The sequence below is a fragment of the Trachypithecus francoisi genome, unplaced genomic scaffold (assembly GCF_009764315.1).
Source record: "Trachypithecus francoisi isolate TF-2019V2 unplaced genomic scaffold, Tfra_2.0 Lachesis_group0, whole genome shotgun sequence".
Lineage (NCBI taxonomy): Eukaryota > Metazoa > Chordata > Mammalia > Primates > Cercopithecidae > Trachypithecus > Trachypithecus francoisi.
In genome coordinates, this window is record NW_022681453.1 from 139,464,814 (window position 1) to 139,486,624 (window position 21,811).

Sequence of the window (21,811 nt, forward strand, 5' to 3'; positions counted from 1 at the left end):
TTTAGCTGTGCTCCAGTGTGTTTATTTGCTTAGAGCTGCTTCAAGGCAGGTTTCAATAAGCAAATGAAGCCACGTGCTCCACATTTTGGTCAGTATTCATTAGTTGAATGGAACTTTGCTGCAATTATTTTATTGAAACTAAACAGTGTGACTGGAGATGCCATGACTTGAGGGAAACACTTTTCAGAATTCGCAGTCTGAATGTACGTCATCCCGGGCCCTTATTTTCTAAAGATTTGTCCAGGTTTATCGATAGACTCTAACTGTGCCCCTCTCTCTCAATTGTCCCATAGATTCCCTGTAAGGAGCCCCTGCTGGTGCACCAGAACTACCGGGGGCCATCTGCCCAACTGCCCCAGACTCTGGCAGTGGGGCCCCCGATGGCAGTGGGCACCTCCCTGTGAAACCTGCCAAGCTGGACGCCACAGCTCTGCACGACGACACTTTGGCCAACTCCGTGCCCCCTTCGGAGGCATGCAACCATGCAGTCCTAGCCTGCAGCCCGGGCATCCCTGAGGAACACTACATAAGCGAGGCTGTGGAAGATGCTCCCAGCTACAGAGGGTACCGGGATGCCTGCACCATTACTGGTATGGGGGCCCTTTCCCTGCCAGGGAGGGAGGTTTCAGTCACTGAGGATTAGAGAAGGAATGCAGCCACATGGGAGGGTCTCGGGGAGGTATGCGGAGGGGAACTACTAAAGTGCAAAAGACTCTGAGCTTTGGGATTGTGAGACCTCCCATCCAGAACCTGTTCTGCCAGTGAACCATTTTGTAACTTGGGTCAGTTGTTGACCTGCTATGCTGACTGAGATGTAGACAGCACTTCACTGAATTGTCATGAAGGTTAAAGATGGTAACATTGAAACCTGAGCAGCAAGCATGGCTCATCACAGGCACTCAGTGTAGATTGAACCCTTCCTTCTCTCTTTGGACTCAGGTTCTTCAGATATAAAACAGGTATAACGGGAATAACATGCACTGTCATTGTGGGATGCAAAAACAGAAAACTTCATGGAGTGCCCTTTGTACACCATCAGGATTTGCACAGACATGGATTTTTACAGATACCTGTGTCAGTCATAACTCTCAGTGTCCCAGGTGGTAATCACCTCCCAGTGGGAACATCTGCTGTGCAGGCACTTAATACTAGAGCTATTGCTTTTTTATTTTCCCCAAGGAAACATTGAGACAAGTGCTTGGAGCTAGCACAAGAGAGGGCTCTCAATGGAAATGGTGTAGCATGGTGTGCATAACAGCAGCAAGTAGCAAAATTATAGTTCAATCCAGTTGCATTCATATAGAAGTTTGCTCAGTTTCTCATTTTTGTCTGCAGTGTTTGCTTTTGTTTGTCTGTTTGAAGTAATGCCTGATGACAGCTTAATATATGCAAGTTGGCTTCCAGTAGCTTCTCTGGGTTCTGTGTTACCAGTTAAGCCTTGAGGACCTCCTGTGTGTCAGGGGTTCCCTGGATACAGAAAGGCACAGAGAAGGCTGGGGGTCCCAGCCTGGTGCCTAGCTCCTCCTGTGTTAGGCCCCCAAACACCTCCTCTCCCTGTTTGTCAAGTGGCCTACACGAGTTGTCCTCCACTTGTGACTGAGTCCCTCTTCCGCTTGCCTGCCCCCTGAAGGACACAGTTCCAATATCTCCCTTTCCTCTACTGCATCATTCTTTTCCGCTTGCACTTGGATCTTTCTTTTTAGTGCAGAAGCATGCTATGATCTCCCTCTTTGAAAACAGAATCCTTCTCAGTCCCATGTTTCCCGCAGGCCAGTGTCTCTGCTCTACCTTTTGCTTACTCTAGTTTTTCCTTTGTTCTCTCTGGAGTCCACTGCAGGCAGGCTTATGCCCCACCACACTGACAACCTGGTTCAGTCCAGTCTGTCCTCTGCCTTCACCTGACTTCACTTTTCAGCGGTAGTTCACACTGCTGCCAAGTCCTGTCTTCTGGAAGTACAGTCTTTACTTGGCTTCTGGGTCCCCACATTCTCCCTGTTCTTCTGCCTCAGTGGCTGCGTTTCCTCTTCTCCCAAGCCTGGGAACGTTGAAGGGCCCAACCTTTCCGCCTCTTTGCTCTTATGTGCGCACCCATGCAGCACATGATCTCACCCAGCACGTAGGTTTTAAAATCGCCTTCTGTACTGGCCACTCGCTTGTTTCTGTACTCAACCTGGACCTTTCTCCTTAAGGCCAGACGTCTCAGACTGACTCCACATGAGTTTCCAGTTAGATGTCCAACAGGCTTGTCAAACTCAAGTGACCAAAAATGAGCTCCTGGTTTCCACCTCCACCTGCTTTTCTTAGGGTTTTCCCCATCCTTGTAAATGGTGCTTTCATTATTCTAGTTGCTCAGGCCAAGACCCTTGGAGGAGGCATTTGTGATTCTGCCTTTCTGCATTTCATACCCCAGGTTGTCAGGAATTCTGTTGGCTCTGTCTTCAGAGTGTGTCCAGAATCTACTCAGCATTTACCATGTCCCAGCCACCCCCGTCTCACACCTGGGTGACAACACTGGCCTCCCAGTGGGGCCTCCTACTGCTACCCTTGCCTCTGTAAAATTCTTTCTCCGCCTAGCCATGAGAGTTGGCTTTTAATATAGTCAGATGGTTTAACTCTCCTCCAAACTTACAGTGAGCTCCCCTTCTATAGAGACCTGTAAGGAAGGGGCTGAATGATGGGAATCCCTCTTTGCCCCACTGACCTGTCTCCTCTGTGCCCTCTGTGCTTCAGACACACTGGCCGCCTCACTTAACCTTGAACTCACCAGGCACATCCAACCTCAGGGTCTTTGGACTGCCTTAACTCCAGATATCCTCATGATCCCCCTCTTCCTTATCCAAGTGACATTTTATTTGATGCTTTTTGTGACCCTCCCCCTGACATAAAGAGTGATCTACCTCACCTTTCCCCATCTCCCTTTCCTGCTTAATTTTTTCCCCAGACTTAACCATCCTCTGAGCTACTATATTTGTGTTTTGTTTCCCAAGCTTGCAGTAGACTGTAAACTTGCAGAGGGCAAACTCTGTGTCTGCTTTGCGCACTCCTGAATCCAGTGACTACCATAGTGCCTGCCTGTGGCCAGTGCTCAGTGAACATTTGTTGGGTGTATCAATTGTGTCGATTTGTGCAGCGGGTATTATCCTCTTCGTGTAGGTGAAGAGTCTAGATCTCGCAATGTTCAGCACTTTGGCGGAACTCCTGAGTGGCAGGAGTTGCATCCACGTCTGCAGGACCCCAGGGCAGGGGTTTTTTGCTGCCTAAGAATGCAGTCTAGTTGGGGAGACAGATGAGTGAGTAGAAATTGACTGTACACCAAGGTTAGCACAGTGATAAGCACAGCACAGGAGGGCATCAAGGAGGGTGCCAGGCTGAACCTTGGAGGGGAAAGGACAGGAGAAGACCACAAGGGCTTTGTGGAGGAGGCAATGACCCAACTGCATCTACATTTGTGGAAACACATGAATTGATCCATGGGATTCTAGTGGCGTCTGTACCAGTGAAATCCAGGAAGTATCCAGCCTATTAAAGTGGTTTCACTTTCTCCGAACGTGACAACGGAGGGTAAAGAAATGGCAGGATGTAGTGCTGAAACTTCATGGCCGAGCATGGTGGCTCATGTCTTAATCCCAGCACTTTGGGAGGCCGAGGCGGGCCGATCACCTGAGGTCAGGAGTTCAAGACCAGCCTGGCCAACATGGTGAAACCACATCTCTACTAAAAATATAAAAACTAGCCAGATGTGGTGGTGGACACCTGTGATCCCAGCTACTCGGGAGGCTGAGGCAGGAGAATTGCTTGAACCCAGGAGACAGAGGTTACAGTGAGCCGACACAGTACCACTCCACTCTAGCCTCGGTGACAGAGTGAGACTCTGTCTCAAGAAAACAAAACAAAACAAAAAAAACAAAAAACAAAGAAATGGCGGAATGTAGTGCTGAAACTTCAAACCCTATAGGATGTGGTGACTTGAGGGTTCTTTGTTGGGACCAGAGGAAAGCTGAGAAACAGCTCAGTGCTGTTGTGTTTCGCACTGGCTTGGTAAACAGGAGCGTAAACACAGACACTCTTCTGCGTTTAAGGGATGGGCTGTCAGGTGATGGAGAACATGCTCAGATTAAAGTTTTATTAGGCAGTCATTGAAAGGAAGACATTAAATGGAAAAAAGTTCTCCAAGAGACCTAGACTATCCCCAAGAATGCATCTGTGGCCTCCCAGGGCTTTGCCAAGTGCAGTCTCAGGACACCGCTTGGCATTCAGCCCTTGATAAATTCACTCCTCCCCCAGTTCCCAGCAAGCCCTGAGATGAACAGCAGACTTTTTGTTCCACTTTAATTTTTAGGCAAAACGGAATGTCCGTCACAAAGCCCCGTTCTCCCCTACCCCCAGCCTAGAGGTATCACATTTTTGGGTGCGTCATTTTCTGTTTGGGGTGACTTAACAAGATGAGCCGATAGGGTTCCCAGGCTGCCTGGAGTTACATAACCCATTGTGCTTCCAGGGCAGCTCACAATCTTAGGATTTGCCCTAACAAGCAAACTCAGAAAACTGCTGAGGAAGGCACGGGAGGACGGCTGTGAGAGGTACTGCCAGGGCTGGGCTCTCATGGAGGCTCTCTCTGTTCTCTGAAGTGCCTTTGGAGTTTATGTCTGCACATGGCATTGGTTTTTCAATTTGGGCAGCCCGTCAGGGCTCAGCCTCTGCCAGGACTCTGCCAAGGCAAGCTCATTCCGACAAACTCCTGTGGTAAGTAGGTTTGCCAGGTCTATCTGCTGTCTGTTTTCTTTGTGGTATGGTCGGAAAGGAGAAAAGACCTCAGGAGAAGCTGTCTCTCTCTTGCTCTGTGCTGCTTGGGAGGTTGTTCATGGTCATGTGGTAGAGAAATTGCCATGTTGAATGATAGGCAGAGCAAAGGGGCTTTAGAGACACAACCACTGCCCTCACCCCCACCCCCCCCATCTCCCGTTCCCAGGTCCCCTTGTCCCCTTGCCCAGGCTCAGTAGGTGCAAGTGATACTTGCAGGGCGTAAGCGCAGGGTTGAGTTGAGTCCAGACTCCCTGGGCACTCCCACTCCCTTTCCCTTCACAGTTCTCTGCAGTGGGTCAACAGGGTTTCTAAGGCATCCTCCGCCTCTCCAGCTGTGATTTCTCTAATCCTATGTCTTGTCTTTATCCTGGTTTCTTGGACGCTAACCTGGTATCTTGGGTCAGCAAGGAATTTTTCAGAAGGTGAAGGACAGAGTTAGACTGTCTCCCTCCCTCTCTCCCCTTTCCCTCTTCTTCCACCTTCCCTTTCTTTTTTGTCCTTTACTAAATGCTTGGGCCTGGGACTTGGACCCACACCCCAGTGATGGAGGCTTACTAATCAGATCTGCTGTGGCTTGTCTCTTGCTGTGGGGTTGACACCTCTCACTTCCTCTAAGCTGGTCAGAGTCTGGTGGTTGATGACCCATCTGGTTTCTGTCCTGTCTACACGCTGCTTCCGGAGAGCTGTCTGAGCCAGAAAACAGTTAATTCCTGAGAGAAGGGAGCTCCTGTTCCATTCCAGTCAGTTTTAGGCTTTGAAATGTGTAAATCTTACTAAATAAGCCTAAAGATACTTTAAACATGCATCTTACTGAGGCAATCGTATTGATTTTTGCATGTTGAACCAGCATGCATCCAGGGCCAGCTTTTTACTGGGGTTTATGTTAATTCCTGGGATCGGTGAGGACTGGTCCTGCCCTCAGAGCACAGAGGTGGGCCAGGGTGTAAAGGAGAAGCTGTAAACCGAGTGAGAATTGCCTAGGACAAATCTGCTAACAGGAGCAGCCCTGCCTGGGAGGACTTTTCATCAAAGGGCCATGGCCTAGAATTTGTTCCTTTTATTTATTTTATTTTACTGTTTTATTTTATCTCATTTTATTTTATTGTATGACTCACTGTGTTGCCCAGGCTGGTCTTGAATTCCTGGGCTCAAGTGATCCCCCTGACTCGGCCTCCCCAAGTGCTGGGATTACAGGCGTGAGCCAACATGCCTGACCCGGGAGCTGTTCCTTTTCTATCACTGATTTAAGCCATAAAACTTGATGTCTTATCCTCTGAAAACATGCTCAAATAAAACATTATGGAATTCTTACACGTCTTATTTATTAAATTTATGGCCTTTTCAATTTCTCTCTAGTATAATTTTTATACGTGTTTTCTATTGAAAATTTATCATCTAAATGGGTCTTTTATTTGGCTATATTAATGAAACAGAAAATAATGAACAGTGAAATATCCCTTTTACAACAGAGTGAGAAAATGTAAATTACAATCTAGGGAATAACACATATTTTCTAAATGTGTAATTTAGAAGTTTTCTTTTCTCCTCTCAGTGGAATCTCCTTTATTTCACAGTTGATTTGTTTTTGCAAATGGAATGCAGAAAGGGGCCCTGTTATGCTTATTTCTAGAGAGAGCATTTGATCTTTGCAAAACCATGGAAACGTTCACCTCTGCCTTTTAAATATGCTATGAATGATTTGGGGGCCACTAGCTAATCTTCCTACCTTTCAGTTCCCTTATGACTAGGTGAGTAGGTAGAATCTTTATCACAAGGTTTTTGCCTCAACCTTCTGAATAGCTGGGATTTCAGGCGTGCGCCACCATGTCCAGCTAATTTTTTTTATTTTTAGTAGAGACAGGATTTCGCCATGTTGCCGAGGCTGATCGCGAGCTCCTGAGCTCAGGCCCACCTAGGCCTCCTAAAGTGTTAGGATTACAGGCGTGAGCCACCACGCCTGGCCGAAACAAGCTTTTCATGTATATAATGTATCAATCTTTGTTCACCGCAAACTATTTTTGGAAGCTGGCAAATAATAAATTATAATAGAAAAAAATGGCAATTGTTGGCAGAGTGGCCAGGTGTGGGCCTCGGCACCCTGTTCTTCCTGCTCAGCCAAGGGCTGTTGTGGGAACATTGACTGGGAGTGACTGAGAGGATTCAGGGTGCACCATTGCCAGGCTCAGGCTGAGCAGCTGGGTTGGTGTGTGAGTCTGGGACCCACAGCCGCGGGAGGAACTTTGGAGTCAGAAACCTCTCTGTTTTCACTGACCCCTGATCTCTCATAAACATTGAAAAACTTGAGCAAGTCAGGCTGAAACTATCAGGAGCTGAAACTTAACTTTACTTTTAGAGTCAGAGTCTTACTGTGTCACATAGGCTGGAGTGCAGTGGTGCCATGCAATCATGGTTTATTGCAATCTTGAATTCCTGGGATCAAGTGATTCTCCCACCTCCACCTCCCAAGTAGCTGCGACTACAGGCTGGAGCCACCATGCCTGACTTTTTTTTTTTTTAATTTTTTGGGTAGAGATGGGATCTTGCTATATTGACCAGGCTGGTCTTGAACTTCTGGCCTCAAGTGATCCTACCACCTTGGCTTCCCAAAGTGTTGGGATTATAGGTGTGAGCCCCAGTGCCCAGCAAAGGTGTAACTTTGTAACTAGATCTGGAAGAAATATAATTTTATAAATCCTGTTCTAGGTTTCTCCAGATAAACAGAGCCAATAGGAGAAACATATATAGAGATTTATTACAAGGAATTGTGTTACTTGATGGTGGAGGCTGCCAAGTCCAAGATGTGCAGTTGGCAAGCTGGAGCCCTGGGAGACCCGGTGGTATAGTTGCCGTCCAAGGGCTTGACAGGATTGAGGCCCAGGAGCTGGTGTTCCAGTCCTGAAGACCCTGGGAGGGGGTCTGTCCGCCTGTTTGCTCTATTCAGACCCCAGCTGATTGGATGAGGTCCACTTCACTCACAGTAAGGAGGCATCTGTTTTACTCAGCCTACTCATTCATACTCATCTCACCCGGAAACACTACCACAGACACATTTAGAATCATTCTTGACCAAATTTCTGGCCACCCCATGGCGCAGTCAAGGAGACACATATTATACAGTTAGCCTTCACAGATCCTAATGGTGGCTGCCATTTACTGAGGAGGAGGTCTGTGCCTGGCAGGTTTCCAGGTGCGTCTCCTGGAACTCATGTTGTCCTCAGCACAACTCTGAGGTGGGTGCTGTTACCACCCCCACCTCTGAGGAGGCGCAGAGTAGGCAGCTTAACCTCTTGTATAAAATAGGGATCCCTGAGGTTTAGACCCGGCAGCATTATTTTCTGACCCCTTCTTCATTTTTTTTCTTTTGTATTAATTTCATTTACTGTTAAATGGGGTTTTAAATTATGAAAATAATAACACATGCAGGTGGTAAAACTTGAAAGTGTACCAAAATACAGTCAGTGCAGAGCAGTTCTCACTCCACCATCAGTGCAGTTTAGTGGGTAAAAAATTCATTCCAAGAAGTTTTTATGCACATACGTGTTTTCTAAAAAATACAGATGGGACCATATCCTATTCCTTGATCTGCATTTTAAGACGATTAACCATATTATTTAAAATGAATTCACATGGTATTACCTTATTCTTTAAAATAGTGACATAATATCCCATTGTTTGGCTGTATCATCATCATCATCATCATCATCAGTCAGTTAATTAAACCAGGCTGTGGTCTGAATACTTGTCTCCCCAAAATATGTATATGTATGTTGAAACCGAATCAGCAGTGCAGTGGTATTAGGAGGTGGAGCCTCTGGGAGGTGGTTAGGTCACAGGGGCAGAGTGCTGATGAGTGGATTATGTCCCTATAAAAGAGGTTTTGGAGAGCTAGCGGGCCTGTTCTACCCTGTGAGGACAGAGTGAGAAGGTGCCATCAGTGAACCAGGAACCAAGCCCTTACCAGATGTCTGCTGGTGCCTTTATCTTGGACTTGTCAGTCCTCAAAGCTGGGAGAAATAAATGTTTATTGTTTACAAGCCACCAGTTTATGGTATTTTGCTCTAGCAACCCGAACAGGCTAGGAAAACCCAGGAGTTCTCAGTCCTGGAAAACCTAATATTTCTTTTTAGAAGAAGCATTTTGTAACTCCTTTTTTTATTACCCTTAAATGAAATTCATAGATAATGAATCCTCTTAAAAACATAATTTTATTTTTATTTCTATCTTTTTTTGAGATGGAATCTTGCTCTGTTGCCCAGGCTGGAGTACGGTAGTGTGATCTCAGTTCACTGCAACCTCTGCCTCCCGGGTTCAGGTGATTCTCCTGCCTCAGCCTCCCAAGTAGCTGGGATTCTAGGCATGTGCCACTACACCCGGCTAATTTTTTGTGTGTTTTTAGTAGAGACAGGGTTTTGCCATGTTGGCCAGGCTGGTCTCGAACTCCTGTCCTCAAGTGATACGCCTGCCTCAACCTCCCAAAGTGCTGGGATTACAGACATGAGCCACCACGCCTGGCCAAACACATAATTTTAAAAGAATCAGCGTAATACTTTACCATACGATAAAGGAGAAGCTAAAGAAAAATGACATAGCCTGTATTTCAGATGTCACTGAGGGGACGTAGCCTCATTAGGGCACGTAATGAGCAGTTAGGCCCTGCCCCTGCAGGTAGAATTGCTGTGAAGGGGGCAGCCCCAAAGACAGTGAAGCATGCTGACTACTCAAGGGTCCAAGACAGAACCACTGCAGCAGCCCCCTATTGATGGGTGCTGTAAGTTGTTTTCAGTTCTTGCATTTTAAGTGGTACCTCAAGCGCCATTCCTACTCACCCTTAGGAGCATTGACTTAAAAAGTGTGCAACAGGAAAAATGCATACAGTTTACAGAATATACTTTGAGGTTTTCCACCTTCATCACATTCCCAGCCCTCTGCCTTTCCTCCCAAGGGAATGACTTGCTTGTGTATCTTTCCAAAAATGTTCTGTGCTTGCGTTTGTATGATATGTATGTCCCCTCCCCTGCTTTGAAAGCTTTCTACACATAGGAACATACACTAAACGTATTGGTGCCTTTTCTCCTCAGTAATCTGTATTGGAGACCTTTCCACTTAGCATCCATCCATCATATTCTTTTTGCTGGCTGCCTATTTTTCGTTGTCTATAAATCCCATGATTGATTTAGTTAATTCCCTATTGTGAGACATGTAGATTGTTTCCAGTATTTTGCAAATACCACTGGCTAGGGGATAGCCATGTTCCCACATATTTAAACAAACAAGTGATGAATGTACTTGTGCAAATTCCTAGGCTGGAGACTGTAATTTGATGGAGCGAGTCATAGAGGTTGTGTGGTATATGTTGTTCAGACGACGTGGGAGAGTGTGTGGGCGCCCATTGTCTGCACCCCTGGTATGAGCACATTTGCTGTTTGCCGGCTGAGGTGTATAAACGGGAGCAGCCCCTGATCTTGATTTACATTCCTCAGTGTGTGGAAGCCGAGCGTTTTCGGTAATTCCTGGAGGAATTTTTATTGTATTTTCTGTGATCTGAGATAAATGCTTAAGTTTCTACTTTTAGCTCATGGAGTGGTTGCCTCCAAAATTCTAATGACTATTTATATCCTATTTATATACTTTCCTTTCCATCCCTCGTGTAGCATGTCAGGTAGGCTTGGATTTTTTTTTTTTTTTTTTTTTTTTGAGACGGAGTCTCGCTCTGTCGCCCAGGCTGGAGTGCAGTGGCCGGATCTCAGCTCACTGCAAGCTCCGCCTCCCGGGTTTACGCCATTCTCCTGCCTCAGCCTCCCGAGTAGCTGGGATTACAGGCGCCCGCCACCTCGCCCGGCTAGTTTTTTGTATTTTTTTAGTAGAGAGGGGGTTTCACCGTGTTCGCCAGGATGGTCTCGATCTCCTGACCTCGTGATCCGCCCGTCTCGGCCTCCCAAAGTGCTGGGATTACAGGCTTGAGCCACCGCGCCCAGCCAGGCTTGGATTTTGAACACCACGCGGCACCTACTGGGCGTACGTGAACCTTATATCAGGCACTCACCACATAGTTTATGATTTGAGTTTTTAAATTTCCCAGACATATGTCTTAGAAAACGGACCAATCACATACTGATAGGTAGTCCATCAGAGTGTGCTCTGGGAAGGGCTGTGGAGGTCTCACCTTTTAAACTGCTGTGATATTGGCAACTGTGTTAACACCAGGGTCCGGTGGTGTTTCTATTTCCAGAGGAGTATCTTGGAGGACCTTTATTTTAAGTTTTCCTTTCCTCCCTTCTTTTCGTTTTTCTTCTTCTCACCCTCTTCTCTCCCCCATCTCTCCTTCCCACTTTCTGTTTCCTCTCCCCCCTTTCCCCCCATATCTCTCCTTCCCCGTGCTCCCTCCTTCCTTCTCTTCCTCCATCCCCACTCCCCTCCTTTCTCTGCTTCTCTCCTCCTCCTCTTCCTTGCAGAAACAATGGCTTTCTGTTTTTTCTTTTTAATATTTACCTACAACTGAGGCAGATCTAGTTTGGTGACGCCTTTGGAAGCTTTGCAGCATTCAGTAGAGCTTCTTAGGTACAGGCAGCAGGCAGGTCACAGGCCATACTGGGTTAATGTTCTTTGGTGCTTTTCCAGCACATGGAGGAAGGGAAGTTGGGCCTGTGGTCAGCTGGCCCTTTCCCAGTTGAGTCTGCAGGTCATGAGTGTGCAGTAAGTCTTTTGAATTATTAGCTGGAATTGAATGAGAAGGAAGAGGTGAGGATATCAATAACGTGAAGCGGGAAGGCTGAAGACTGTGAGTTCTGTGGAGGGAACCTGACCTGCGGGAGAGAGGGAGGAGAGAGAGAACACAGAGCTCCAGCCAGCTCACCCTTTAGAGTGACTGGAAGCTGCCTAGAAGGTGGTTTTGCCCTGATTTACAAATTTACTGCTCTATTGAGGCCTTATGTGGTCCAGGCTCACTTCCTACTCTGCTACCCTCTATCACGGTGTTGGAAAAGAAGGAGCACCTAGCAGGGTGGGCCTTTTGAGCATGGGAGTCCATGGTGTACCCCTTGGAGCCCAGCTGCAGGGAGAGCAAGGTGGACAGGTGGTTTCATCCAGAATTGGGTTTTGCTGTATGGGTGCCATGAAAGTCCCATGGGAGTGAGGGAGGCTAAGCCTTAGGCACCAGTGTTGCTGGAGCAAAGGGCTGGGGGATTCCAGCTGGACGGGAAGGGGGCGGTAGAGGCCGTGCAGAGGGATCGAGGGTCTGGGGGTCTCCAGATGGAAGAGCAGGGATAACTGATAGAGAGCTGTGAGGGTGGGGGTTGCAGTCAGGGAGGGAAGCATCTGAATTCCAGATTTCAGAGGTGGTCCGGGTGTGGCTGGCAGAAGTGGCATGTGAAAGGAGGGCCATGGAGATCCCGGACTTGAGAGCTGGGCAGTCAGGTGTTGTCAGGTGTGGGGGTGGCAGCGGCAGCCTGGATGAGTGGCTGCACTCGGTGGAGAGGACGGCCGCCAACCTCTACCAGGGCAGAGTTGCTGATGGGTGGACGAGTGGGCGTAGGCAGGGGTTGACCCAGCTGATGGCCTGAGTCTCAAGTAAGCAAGGATTTTTAAAGCAGATGGGAGAAAATGAGGGGGAGGTGGCCCAAGGAGCCAGAGGATGCCAGCACCAACTCCAGACCTGAGTGCGGCAGCTCAGAGCAAGACCCTAATCTTGACCTTCCAGGGGGTTTAAACCCTAGTCTGATTTTGACCTAGATGATGGAACATTTGCGTGGTACAAGCTGAACCTTCTTAGTGGGAGAGATGGAAATGGTTGGAAAGACGATGTTGAGCTAAGCCTGTGGTCAGGGCCCCTCCTTCATACCCCAGCCATGCAGAGAGGGAGAGCCATGCTGAGGGACCCTGATGTTCTTCTCTTAGTAGGAATTCTGTTCTCTTTCCCAAACCAACATGTTCAGTTTCATCTTATCTGATAAATATAATTATGCTCTTTTGTTCAGCTTTGAAAAATCCTGACCGTAGACCATTCAGGTGGTAATACCTGCAGATTTGAACTCATTGTCCAGTGCTATTTTAGCTGTTGTTTCTCCCTATTTATGTGAGTAGAAATGAGAAGGGGCAAAGCTGACTTTGTGACAGGGCCTGGAAGTTTTCTGTGCCCAGCCTCTCTTCCTTTGCCTTTAATGTGAGTTCAGGCTGCCTGGGATGTGTGGTAGAATGGGCCTGTCCAGGTGAGGATAAAGCACCACCTAGTGGGCCAGAGACGCACTAGCAACAGAAGCCAGGAGCCTTCACTGGGTTTTGCAACTTTTGGAATGGATTGAAGGAAATGGGAGTTAATTGTAGGAAGAGACTGCCAGGGTTAAGGCCAGTGGCTCACGCCTGTAATTCCAGCACTTTGGGAGGCCGAGGCAGGAGAACCACTTGAGCCAAGGAGTTTGAAGCCAGCCTAGGCAACATAGTGAGACCCCCATCTCTACAAAAAATATAAAGATTAGCCGGTGTGGTGGTGCATGCCCTGTAGTCCCAGCTATTTGGGAGGCTGAGGTGGGAGGATCACTTGAGCCCAGGATGTAGAGGCTGCAGTGCACCTCTACTGGAATTAGTTCCAGTAAACAGAGTGGATGGGAAGAGAATAAAGGCAGATGGAACAAGGCAGGAGAAAAGATGAGATGAGAGAAGATTTCTTTCCTTCTACACAATTAAAGTTGCCTGTCTCACCTGTCACCATTTATTTTTTTAAGAAAGACAAGGTCTCTTGCTCTGTCATCCAGGCTGGAGTGCAGTGGCACAGTCTTGGCTCACTGCAACCTCTGTATACTGGGTTCAAGTGATTCTCCTGCCTCAGCCTTCCAAGTAGCTGGGTCTACAGGCATGTGCCACCATACCCGGCTAATTTTTTTGTATTTTTAGTAGAGACGGGGTTTCACCTTATTGGCCAGGCTGGTCTTGAACTCCTGACTTCAGGTGATCCACCTCCCCCCCCACTTAGCCTCCTAAAGTGCAGGGATTACAGGTGTGAGCCACCGTGCCTGGCCAACTTCACAGGACTTTAAATTAGCTGTGCATTAGTCAGTTGTTGCTGTAGGAGTGCTAACAGCCTCCAAATCCTAGTGGTTCCTACAACATTTATTTCTTGCTCACAGACATGGGTCACGTGAGGACTGGCTTTGTTTGTCTCTTGTTTGGAGATTTGGGCCACAAATTTGGGACCTACCTAGGGACGTATTCTCCTCTGGGCAGAAGCCAAGAGCTCAGGAGGACAGACCCAACCATGCCACACAGGCCTGCGTAGAGCCTCCCACTGGACATGGAGTTATGTCGGCCACAACGAGTCATGTGGCCCAGCCCGAAGTCACAGAGTTGTGAAATATTTTGCCCATATTGGGCAAATAGTGAACCATAGCAAGGGTGATTCAGGAAGGATGCAGGAAGAATTGTGGACAAAGTGAACAGCTTAGACTTTAGAATATTCTTAGGTGACAGGAGTGGCACTCAATGGCCGAGGTACACTGGTGGCCTTCACGAAAGCCTCGTGGTGCCAGTCACCTCTGAATTATTGGCTTCTTCTCTTAGCCCTGCTTGAGGAGGGGAAGAACAGGACTCTTACGGCCTCGAGCAGAAGTTGGCAAACTCCTGTAAAGGGCCAGGGAATAAATCTTTTAGGTTTGCAGGTCAGAACATCTCTGTCTCAACTGCTTGTCTCTGCTGTTGCAGCACGTAAAGCAGCCATAGACACTCCCGGGAGGAACGGGGGTGGCTGTGTTTCAGTAACACTTTTCTTTATAAAAATAGCAGGGGGCTGGGTTTCCCCTTGAGCCATAGTTTGCAGACTCCTGGCCTAGACCTTCGAGGAATGACCTCTATCATGACACCAACTTAATGGTAGGAGAGAACCACCTCTTTTTAGTTGGGAAGCCAAATAGCATTCAAAGAGCTGTTGGTGAGTCCAGCAATCCTCCACCTATTTACTCAGCATTGTTAAGCTGTCAACAGTCGTTTCATGTCATTGAAAATCTAGGTAACCAAAGCTTATTGTTCTTAAGTATGAAATGTCATGTATTTATTTATCTTTTTTTTGAGATGGAGTCTCTCTGTCACCTAGGCTGCAGTGTAGTGGCACAATCTCGGCTCACTGCAACTTCCACCTCCCAGGTTCAAGCGATTCTCCTGCCTCAACCTCCCAAGTAGCTGGGATTACAGGTACACACCACCACACCCGGCTAATTTTTGTATTTTTAGTAGAGACAGGGTTTCGTCATGTTGGCCAGGCTGGTCTCGATCTCCTGACCTCCAGTGATCCGCCTGCCTTGGCCTCCCAAGGTGCTGGGATTACAGGTGTGAACCACCGCGCCCAGCCAAAATCTCATTTTACCTGTCTTAACCTATCTTCAGAGGAAATGTCTGTTAAAGGTATTAGAAGCTCCTTTTACCTTGGGCTTTCCAGACAGTTGATGTGGAAGGCAATTTAATCTTTCTCATGGATTCAGAGTTATCTTTTGTGGTATCTTCTGTTTTCCAGAGATTTGCTGATGTGTTAGGGATACTGATGCAGGATATTTTGCTCATTAGCCCAGCAAGGTCCAGGTTCTTGTCTCATGACCAGGGAGAAGTAGGCACACAGACACTCAAAGAGAAGGGTCCTGAAAGCAGGTTGCTGCTTCTCCCTTCACAGTTGAATACAAGGGCTTCTCTATCTGCTGATGGGGCTGTGTTCCCTATTTGTATAAAGTATGAGTTTCTGGCGACTCTACCCTGACCTTCCAGTGTGCATGCGGGCTGCTTGTCTGAGCCATTCCACCTTGATTTATTTCCCTTACTGCGCATGTGTTAAGAGACTGAATTTTTCACTGCTGGCATGTTTAGGCAAGCCACCTGTGCACAATGACCCTGGCAGGTGGGAAGTTCTCCAGGGACCCTCCCGTATCTGCCTCAGAGAGTTTTCTGCTTCCTGCCTCTGTCAGTGTGTGTGCTCAGCAGCCCTCCTTTCATATTCCTTGTGGTTATATTTTTTTCCTGTAACAGCTTCATTGAGATAGAATTCATGCTTCATACAGTTCATCCATCTAAAGTATATAATTCAGTGGTTTTTAGTATGTTCATGGGGTTGTGCAATCATCACCAGTTCAGTTGGTGAATCTGTTCAATTTCAGAACATTTTCATCCACTCCCAAAAATCTCCTTTTCCTTTAGCTGTCAATCCCTTATCCCTCAGTCTCCTCACATCTCCCACAGTGTGGCTGCATTCTTTTTTTTTTTTTTTTGAGATGAAGTCTGCCCCTGTCCCCCAGGCTGAAGTGCAGTGGCGTGATCTTGGCTCACTGCAATCTCTGCCTCCCAGGTTCAAGAGATTCTCCTGCCTTAGCCCTCCTGAGTAGTTGGGATTACAGGCATGCGCCACCACGCTCAGCTAATTTTTGTATTTTTTTTTCTTAGTAGAGATGGGGTTTTGCTGGGTTGGCCAGGCTGGTCTCAAACTCCTGACCTCAAGTGATCTGCCTGCTTTAGCCTCCCAAAGTGCTGGGATTACAAGCGTGAGCCACTGTGCCTGGCCATGCATTCTTAATAAGCTTTCAAAACTCTCTTGGTTTCTGCTGTCATTGTTCCTGATTCTGACAGGCTTGCCCCAACCTTGGAGAGTGGTGGTGGGGGATCCTTCTTGAGTGGTCATCAATGCTATTCGAGTGTACACTTAACAGACATTTTATGGCTGAGCTCGCGTTTGTGATCCCAGCGCTTTGGGAGGCTGAGGTGGGAGGATCACTTGAGCTCAAGAGTTTGAGACCAGCCTGGGCAACATAGTGAGACCTCTTCTTTGTTTAAAAATAAAAAATAAAAATATGATAATAACAAAATAGACATTTTATGTGCACTGGAGTCTTGTGTATAGTGACTCTATCACCTGAATAATTACATTTTAAAGTTATAATGTTGCATTTATTTATTTGTATTCTGCTTTGTAGGTTGCCCTTTGGAATTTTCCACATTTTGAATTTATGTTTGTGTTCATTGGAAAATTGGTTCAAGTAAATGTGGAATCATTTTACTGTCAGGGTTTATTTGTTTTCCTTAACTGCATATTGTCAAACTAATATTTTTTGGATGAGTTTGAAATCTTTTAATATCCAGATGATCTCATTTAATGTTTTGAAAAAGTAACCATTGTTCATTTCTAAGCAGAATTTCCTGTTCAGGAAATAATTTAGATTAACAATAATACAGATGAATGCATTGAATGGTAGGAGCACAGTTGGCATTGTGATTTCATAAGATTTTGTATTATTAATAAAATAAGTTTTCCTAATGTGGCACTTAACTTTTCCAGAATTTACCCCTTGATTGCTAACTGACTTCGTTTGTCCCCTAGTTAGAGCACTTTGGGAGGCCGAAGTGGGCAGATCATGAGGTTCAGGAGATTGAGATAATCCTGGCCAACACGATGAAACCCCGTCTCTACTAAAATACAAAAATTAGCCTGGTGTGGTGGTGTGCGCCTGTAGTCCCAGCTACTTGGGAGGCTGAGGCAGGGGAATCACTGGAACCTGGGAGGCCGAGGTTGCAGTGAGCCGAGATCACGTCACTGCACTCCAGCCTGGCGACAGACAAAGCAAGACTCCGTTTCAAAAAAAAAAGAAATTAATTATTTAAAAACAGGAAATTTCATCTGAACTCCCAGATTAGAACAGTAAAACCCGAGGTTGGAGGGAGGTGGGTGAGATTAAGTGCAAATAGATTATTCTGTTTTTGCTGTGGATAATTAGGAAAATATAGGTTAACCTCTTAGCCTGTAACCTTTTGGCCTGTTAACCTCTTAGCCTGTACAGATAGTACCTTTAAAGGTAACTATATCAGTAAGGATTAAGTTTGGCTATATAGAACAGTGGCTTCGCATTATAGGATTTATTTTTTTCTGAAATATAAGAAGTTCAGAGGGAGACTGTGCAGGACTGGTGCAGCCCTGCTGTCCCCAGGGTCCCATGCTCTTCCTGTCCTTCAGTTCTACCATACTAGATGTGGTTTCCATCCTTAAGGTCACCTCACATCTAAGAAGGCTGCTGAAGCATCAGCTATCATGTCCGAATTCCAGGATGTAGGGAAGGCAGCCTTTGAGAAAGGCTTACATACCACTGCTTTTATCTCATTGGCCAACACTTAGCCTTGTAGTCTCATTTTGCTGCAGGGGAGGCTAAGAAATGTGGTTTTTCCTTAGGGCCCCGAGCTTTGATACTAAGAAGAGTATGGATAGCGGATGGCCACTAGTAGTGTCTACCATGCCTCCTTGACCATAATTTAAAATATGATGCATGCTGGGGGCAGTGGCTCAAGCCTGTAATCCCAGCACTTTGGGAGGCCAAGCGAAGTGGATCCTTTGAGCTAGGAGTTCAAGACCAGCCTGGACAAGATGGGGAAACCCCATGTTTACTACAAATACAAAAAATTAGCCAAGTGTGGTGCTGCCTGCCTGTAGTCCTAGCTACTTGGGAAGCTGAGATGGGAAAATCACCTGAGCCCAGGAAGTTGAGGCTGCAGTGAACTGTGATCATACCACTGCACTCCAGGTGGGTGACAGGAGTGAGACCCTGCCTTTAAAAAAAAAAAAAAAAAAAGGATTCAAACATTCAACATTAGCATTCCTGAACCTTTCACATAATGACCTTGACAGGAAAACAATGGTATTTGCATAGCATGATGGGTAAATGGTGGAAGTAGTTCTTAGCTGATGGTCACCCCGGACACTGCTTGGCACCCTCCATTCCCAGCACTGCTTGTGGAAGCTCTCTTCTAAATCACTAGAAGAAAAAAGAATCTGGTAGCACATACTCTGCAATGCAAAAGACAGCAAAGTGATGAAACCTCCTGACGTTGAACCACCAAGAGGCATGACAGTAGTAAGATGAGTCTTACCCAATTTGACCATGATGCTCCTGTTTGAAGGCGAAGTTTCAGAATGGGTCAAAAAGTGAAGCTTTATCTTTGTGCTTGGCTTAATAAATTCTCAAAGTATGCAAAAGACCGGAAGTTGGGCTAGGAGAAAATTTAGAGAAAGAAGAGTTATAAGGAGAGATTATTTAATCAGTGAGGTCAGGATCTTTGGGGCCAGAGGCATGTGTGGGTGGTGGTTAGGATTGTGACCTCCGAGTTCAGGCTCTGTTAGAAAACCAGTTCACTGTTTACAAGCTGTGTGATGTGGGTCTAGGTATTCAACTTCTCAGTGCTTTAGTGTATTCATTCTTCTGTCAAATGGGAATAAATGTTAGGACTGTTAGGAGGATTAAATGAGTTAATGGATGTAAATACTTGTAAGTGTTTATGGTAGCACTCCATAAATGTTTACTATTATTACTAATGTGTTTGTTATCATTATAAGAAAGTACAGCTGGATCCCTACATAACTCCATCAAACCCAGTAAAATCCAGATGGTTCAAAAGGTGATTGAAAGATATAATGTTGGCTGCTACCCTGCGCACACTGCCTGTGAATTAGCCCTGCTCAGCAAACAGCAGTTAAAAAAAAATAGTAAGAAAGAAAAGATATAATGTTAAAAATTCAACTGTAAAAGTGCTAGAGGAAAATATTACTGGATATTTTGCTAATCTTGAGATAATAAAGGCCATCCTAAGCATGGTGTAAAGGCTAGAACTGTAAAGACAATGACTGATTGCTTTGAGTGTGCAAGATTAAACTTTATACAGGCATTCTTACTGTAACTATATATTTGTTCCTGACAACCTTGTGTGTGTTGCAAAATTGGACACCAAAAATACCAGGAGTAATGCAACTGTGTAACCAGAACACTTATACAAACTGTCCATGTGGGGATAACTTGAATAGCCCAGACAGTCAGTTCCCAGCTGTGGCTGGAGCCACACACACAATAGAGGGAAAGGCCATGGGGTGTGTGTGTGTGTGTTGGGGGGTGGGGGTTGGTAGATCTGGGCTTCTGGGGCTTCTGCTAAGGTGGGCACAGGAGAAAGTACAGCCCTCTGCAAGGTGAGAGCCATGCAAGGCTGGGGTGCTCCTCTCTGGGGGTGGAGTCCTACACATGGAGCTTTTAAAGTTTGTTCCTATGAAGTAGTCCTGAAAGTGTTCCTCCTGCCTTCGCAGCATAAGAGCTGAAGGGCTTTTTCCTGTTGAGGGTTGTAAACATTCTCACTATTCTGACTTCCCTTGCCCAATTCAGCTGCATGTGTTGAATTTTGTCGTCCTGGCTCAGCCCTTCGCCTTTTGTAGGTGGGGTGTGAGCTTTGCCATTTGACAACCAAGCTTTTTGTGGCCCAGGAAGGAGTCAAGGAGTAGAAGACAGAAAAGCAAGTCTTGCCTTGTGCATTTTTGTGACCAGGAGAAAGGCATCATTTTGGTGAAAGCCCCAGGTCTCCCACAGGTGTTTGGTGAAGGTCCTGGCCGCTCTGCTCTGTGTTTGTAAAGGTTGATTTTCCCAGTGCAGGGCACTGCAGGTGCTTGTGAAGAACCAGATTGGCTGCTCATTCCATTCTGCAGCATTTATTGAGTGTCTGCTCTGGCCCTGAGTAGACCCTGTCCTTGCCCTCTTGGAGCTGTGTATTCCGAAGACAGAGACTGTTGGTAATCAATCACTTAATCAGTGACTACAAATTGTGATCAGTGGAAAATGCCAGGTGTCAAGGGGGTAACTTAGTCCACCTATCTAGGGAGGTGGCCCTAAAGAAGTCACTCCATCTGAGATCAGAGGGCAAAGGGGGTGGTTGGCAGGGAAGGGAAAGGTGTTCCAGACAGAAGGCCCAGAAGCAGCTGTGAACTCAGAAAATCTGAGACAGTGAAAAAAAGATTTGACCTAACTGACTACATCTTGCTCTCATCCTCCAAGCTCTCCTTATTCATTCCTGGACACAGGTCAAACTAACTTTAGGAGGAACTTATAGTTTAGCTTTGAAACAAAGAGGATACCAGTCCTTTCCCAAAACAAACCTCCTTATTGTCCATGGGCTAGACTACCTAAAGCCACAGGATTAGAAGTTATGATAATCTTTTTTTTTAAGATGGAATCTTGCTCTGTCGCCCAGACTGGAGTGCAGTGGTGCGATCTCAGCTCACTGCAAGCTCCGCCTCCTGGGTTCACGCCATTCTCCTGTCTCAGCCTCCTGAGTAGCTGGAACTACAGGCGCCCACTACCACACCAGGCTAATTTTTTGTGTGTTTAGTGGAGACGGGGTTTCACCATGTTAGCCAGGATGGTCTTGATCTCCTGAGCTTGTGATCCGCCCGCCTCGGCCTCCCAAAGTGCTGGGATTACAGGTGTGAGCCGCCGTGCCCAACCCTAGTTATGGTAATCTTACTAAATTCAAAATGCATCCATTTTGATTAAACCCATATGAATGTCTTATTTATTAAAAATTACACGAAGATCATTCTGTTTTGGACTGGGTTTATGCCAAATTTTGACATCTTATATTGTGTTTGACAAGGATAAGTATGAAATTTGCCAACATTTTTGTTTTGAAAGATGCTGTGGGCCGGCATCTTCTTTTTTTTTTCCAAACCTAGAAAAGAGTTTTCACACTTCTGGAGCCTCTCCCCTTTTCAGGAGACTGGTTTTCAAAGCACTTTTCTATACCAGGTGTGTGTCTTCTGTGGTCAAAAACTAGCCCCTACTCCAGAGTGTACTAAGACTCCAAGGAAAGCTTGGGAAGAGGAATTCCATGAACCTAATGGTAATCTAATCCTTCTCCTCAGTTCTTACTTTGTTTTCTTTTTTTTTTCTGTTGAGACAGAGTCTTACTCTGTTGCCCAGGCTGGAGTGTAATGGTGAGATCTCAGCTCACTGCAACCTCCATCTCCTAGGTTCAAGAATTCAGGGACCAGCCTGGCCACCATGGCAAAACCCCGTCTCTACTATAAATACAAAAATTAGCTAGGTCAACTTGGGAGGCTAAGGCCCAAGAATCACTTGAACCTGGGAGGTGGAGGTTGCAGTGAGCCGAGATCGCACCACTGCACTCCAGCCTGAGTGACAGAGCGAGACTCCGTCTCAAAAAAAAAAAAAAAAAAGAAAAGAAA

The 21,811-nt window shown here is 46.4% G+C and overlaps 1 protein-coding gene across 11 annotated transcripts in view; it reads left to right on the forward strand.

Moving 5' to 3' along the window:
• The first annotated feature begins 311 nt into the window (after positions 1 to 311).
• The window catches only part of TRAK1 (trafficking kinesin protein 1), a 138,073-nt gene continuing 116,573 nt past the window's right edge, over positions 312 to 21,811 (forward strand). For 9 of the 11 annotated variants that reach the window (XM_033212164.1, XM_033212177.1, XM_033212166.1 and 6 more), the window contains exon 1: positions 4,268 to 4,743. In XM_033212164.1, the coding sequence (XP_033068055.1) occupies positions 4,653 to 4,743 (91 nt within the window). In that variant the 5' untranslated portion in view covers positions 4,268 to 4,652. Of the gene's footprint in view, positions 591 to 4,267; positions 4,744 to 21,811 lie in introns of those variants that run through there. The other 2 variants (XM_033212172.1, XM_033212173.1) reach the window with 2 other exon arrangements.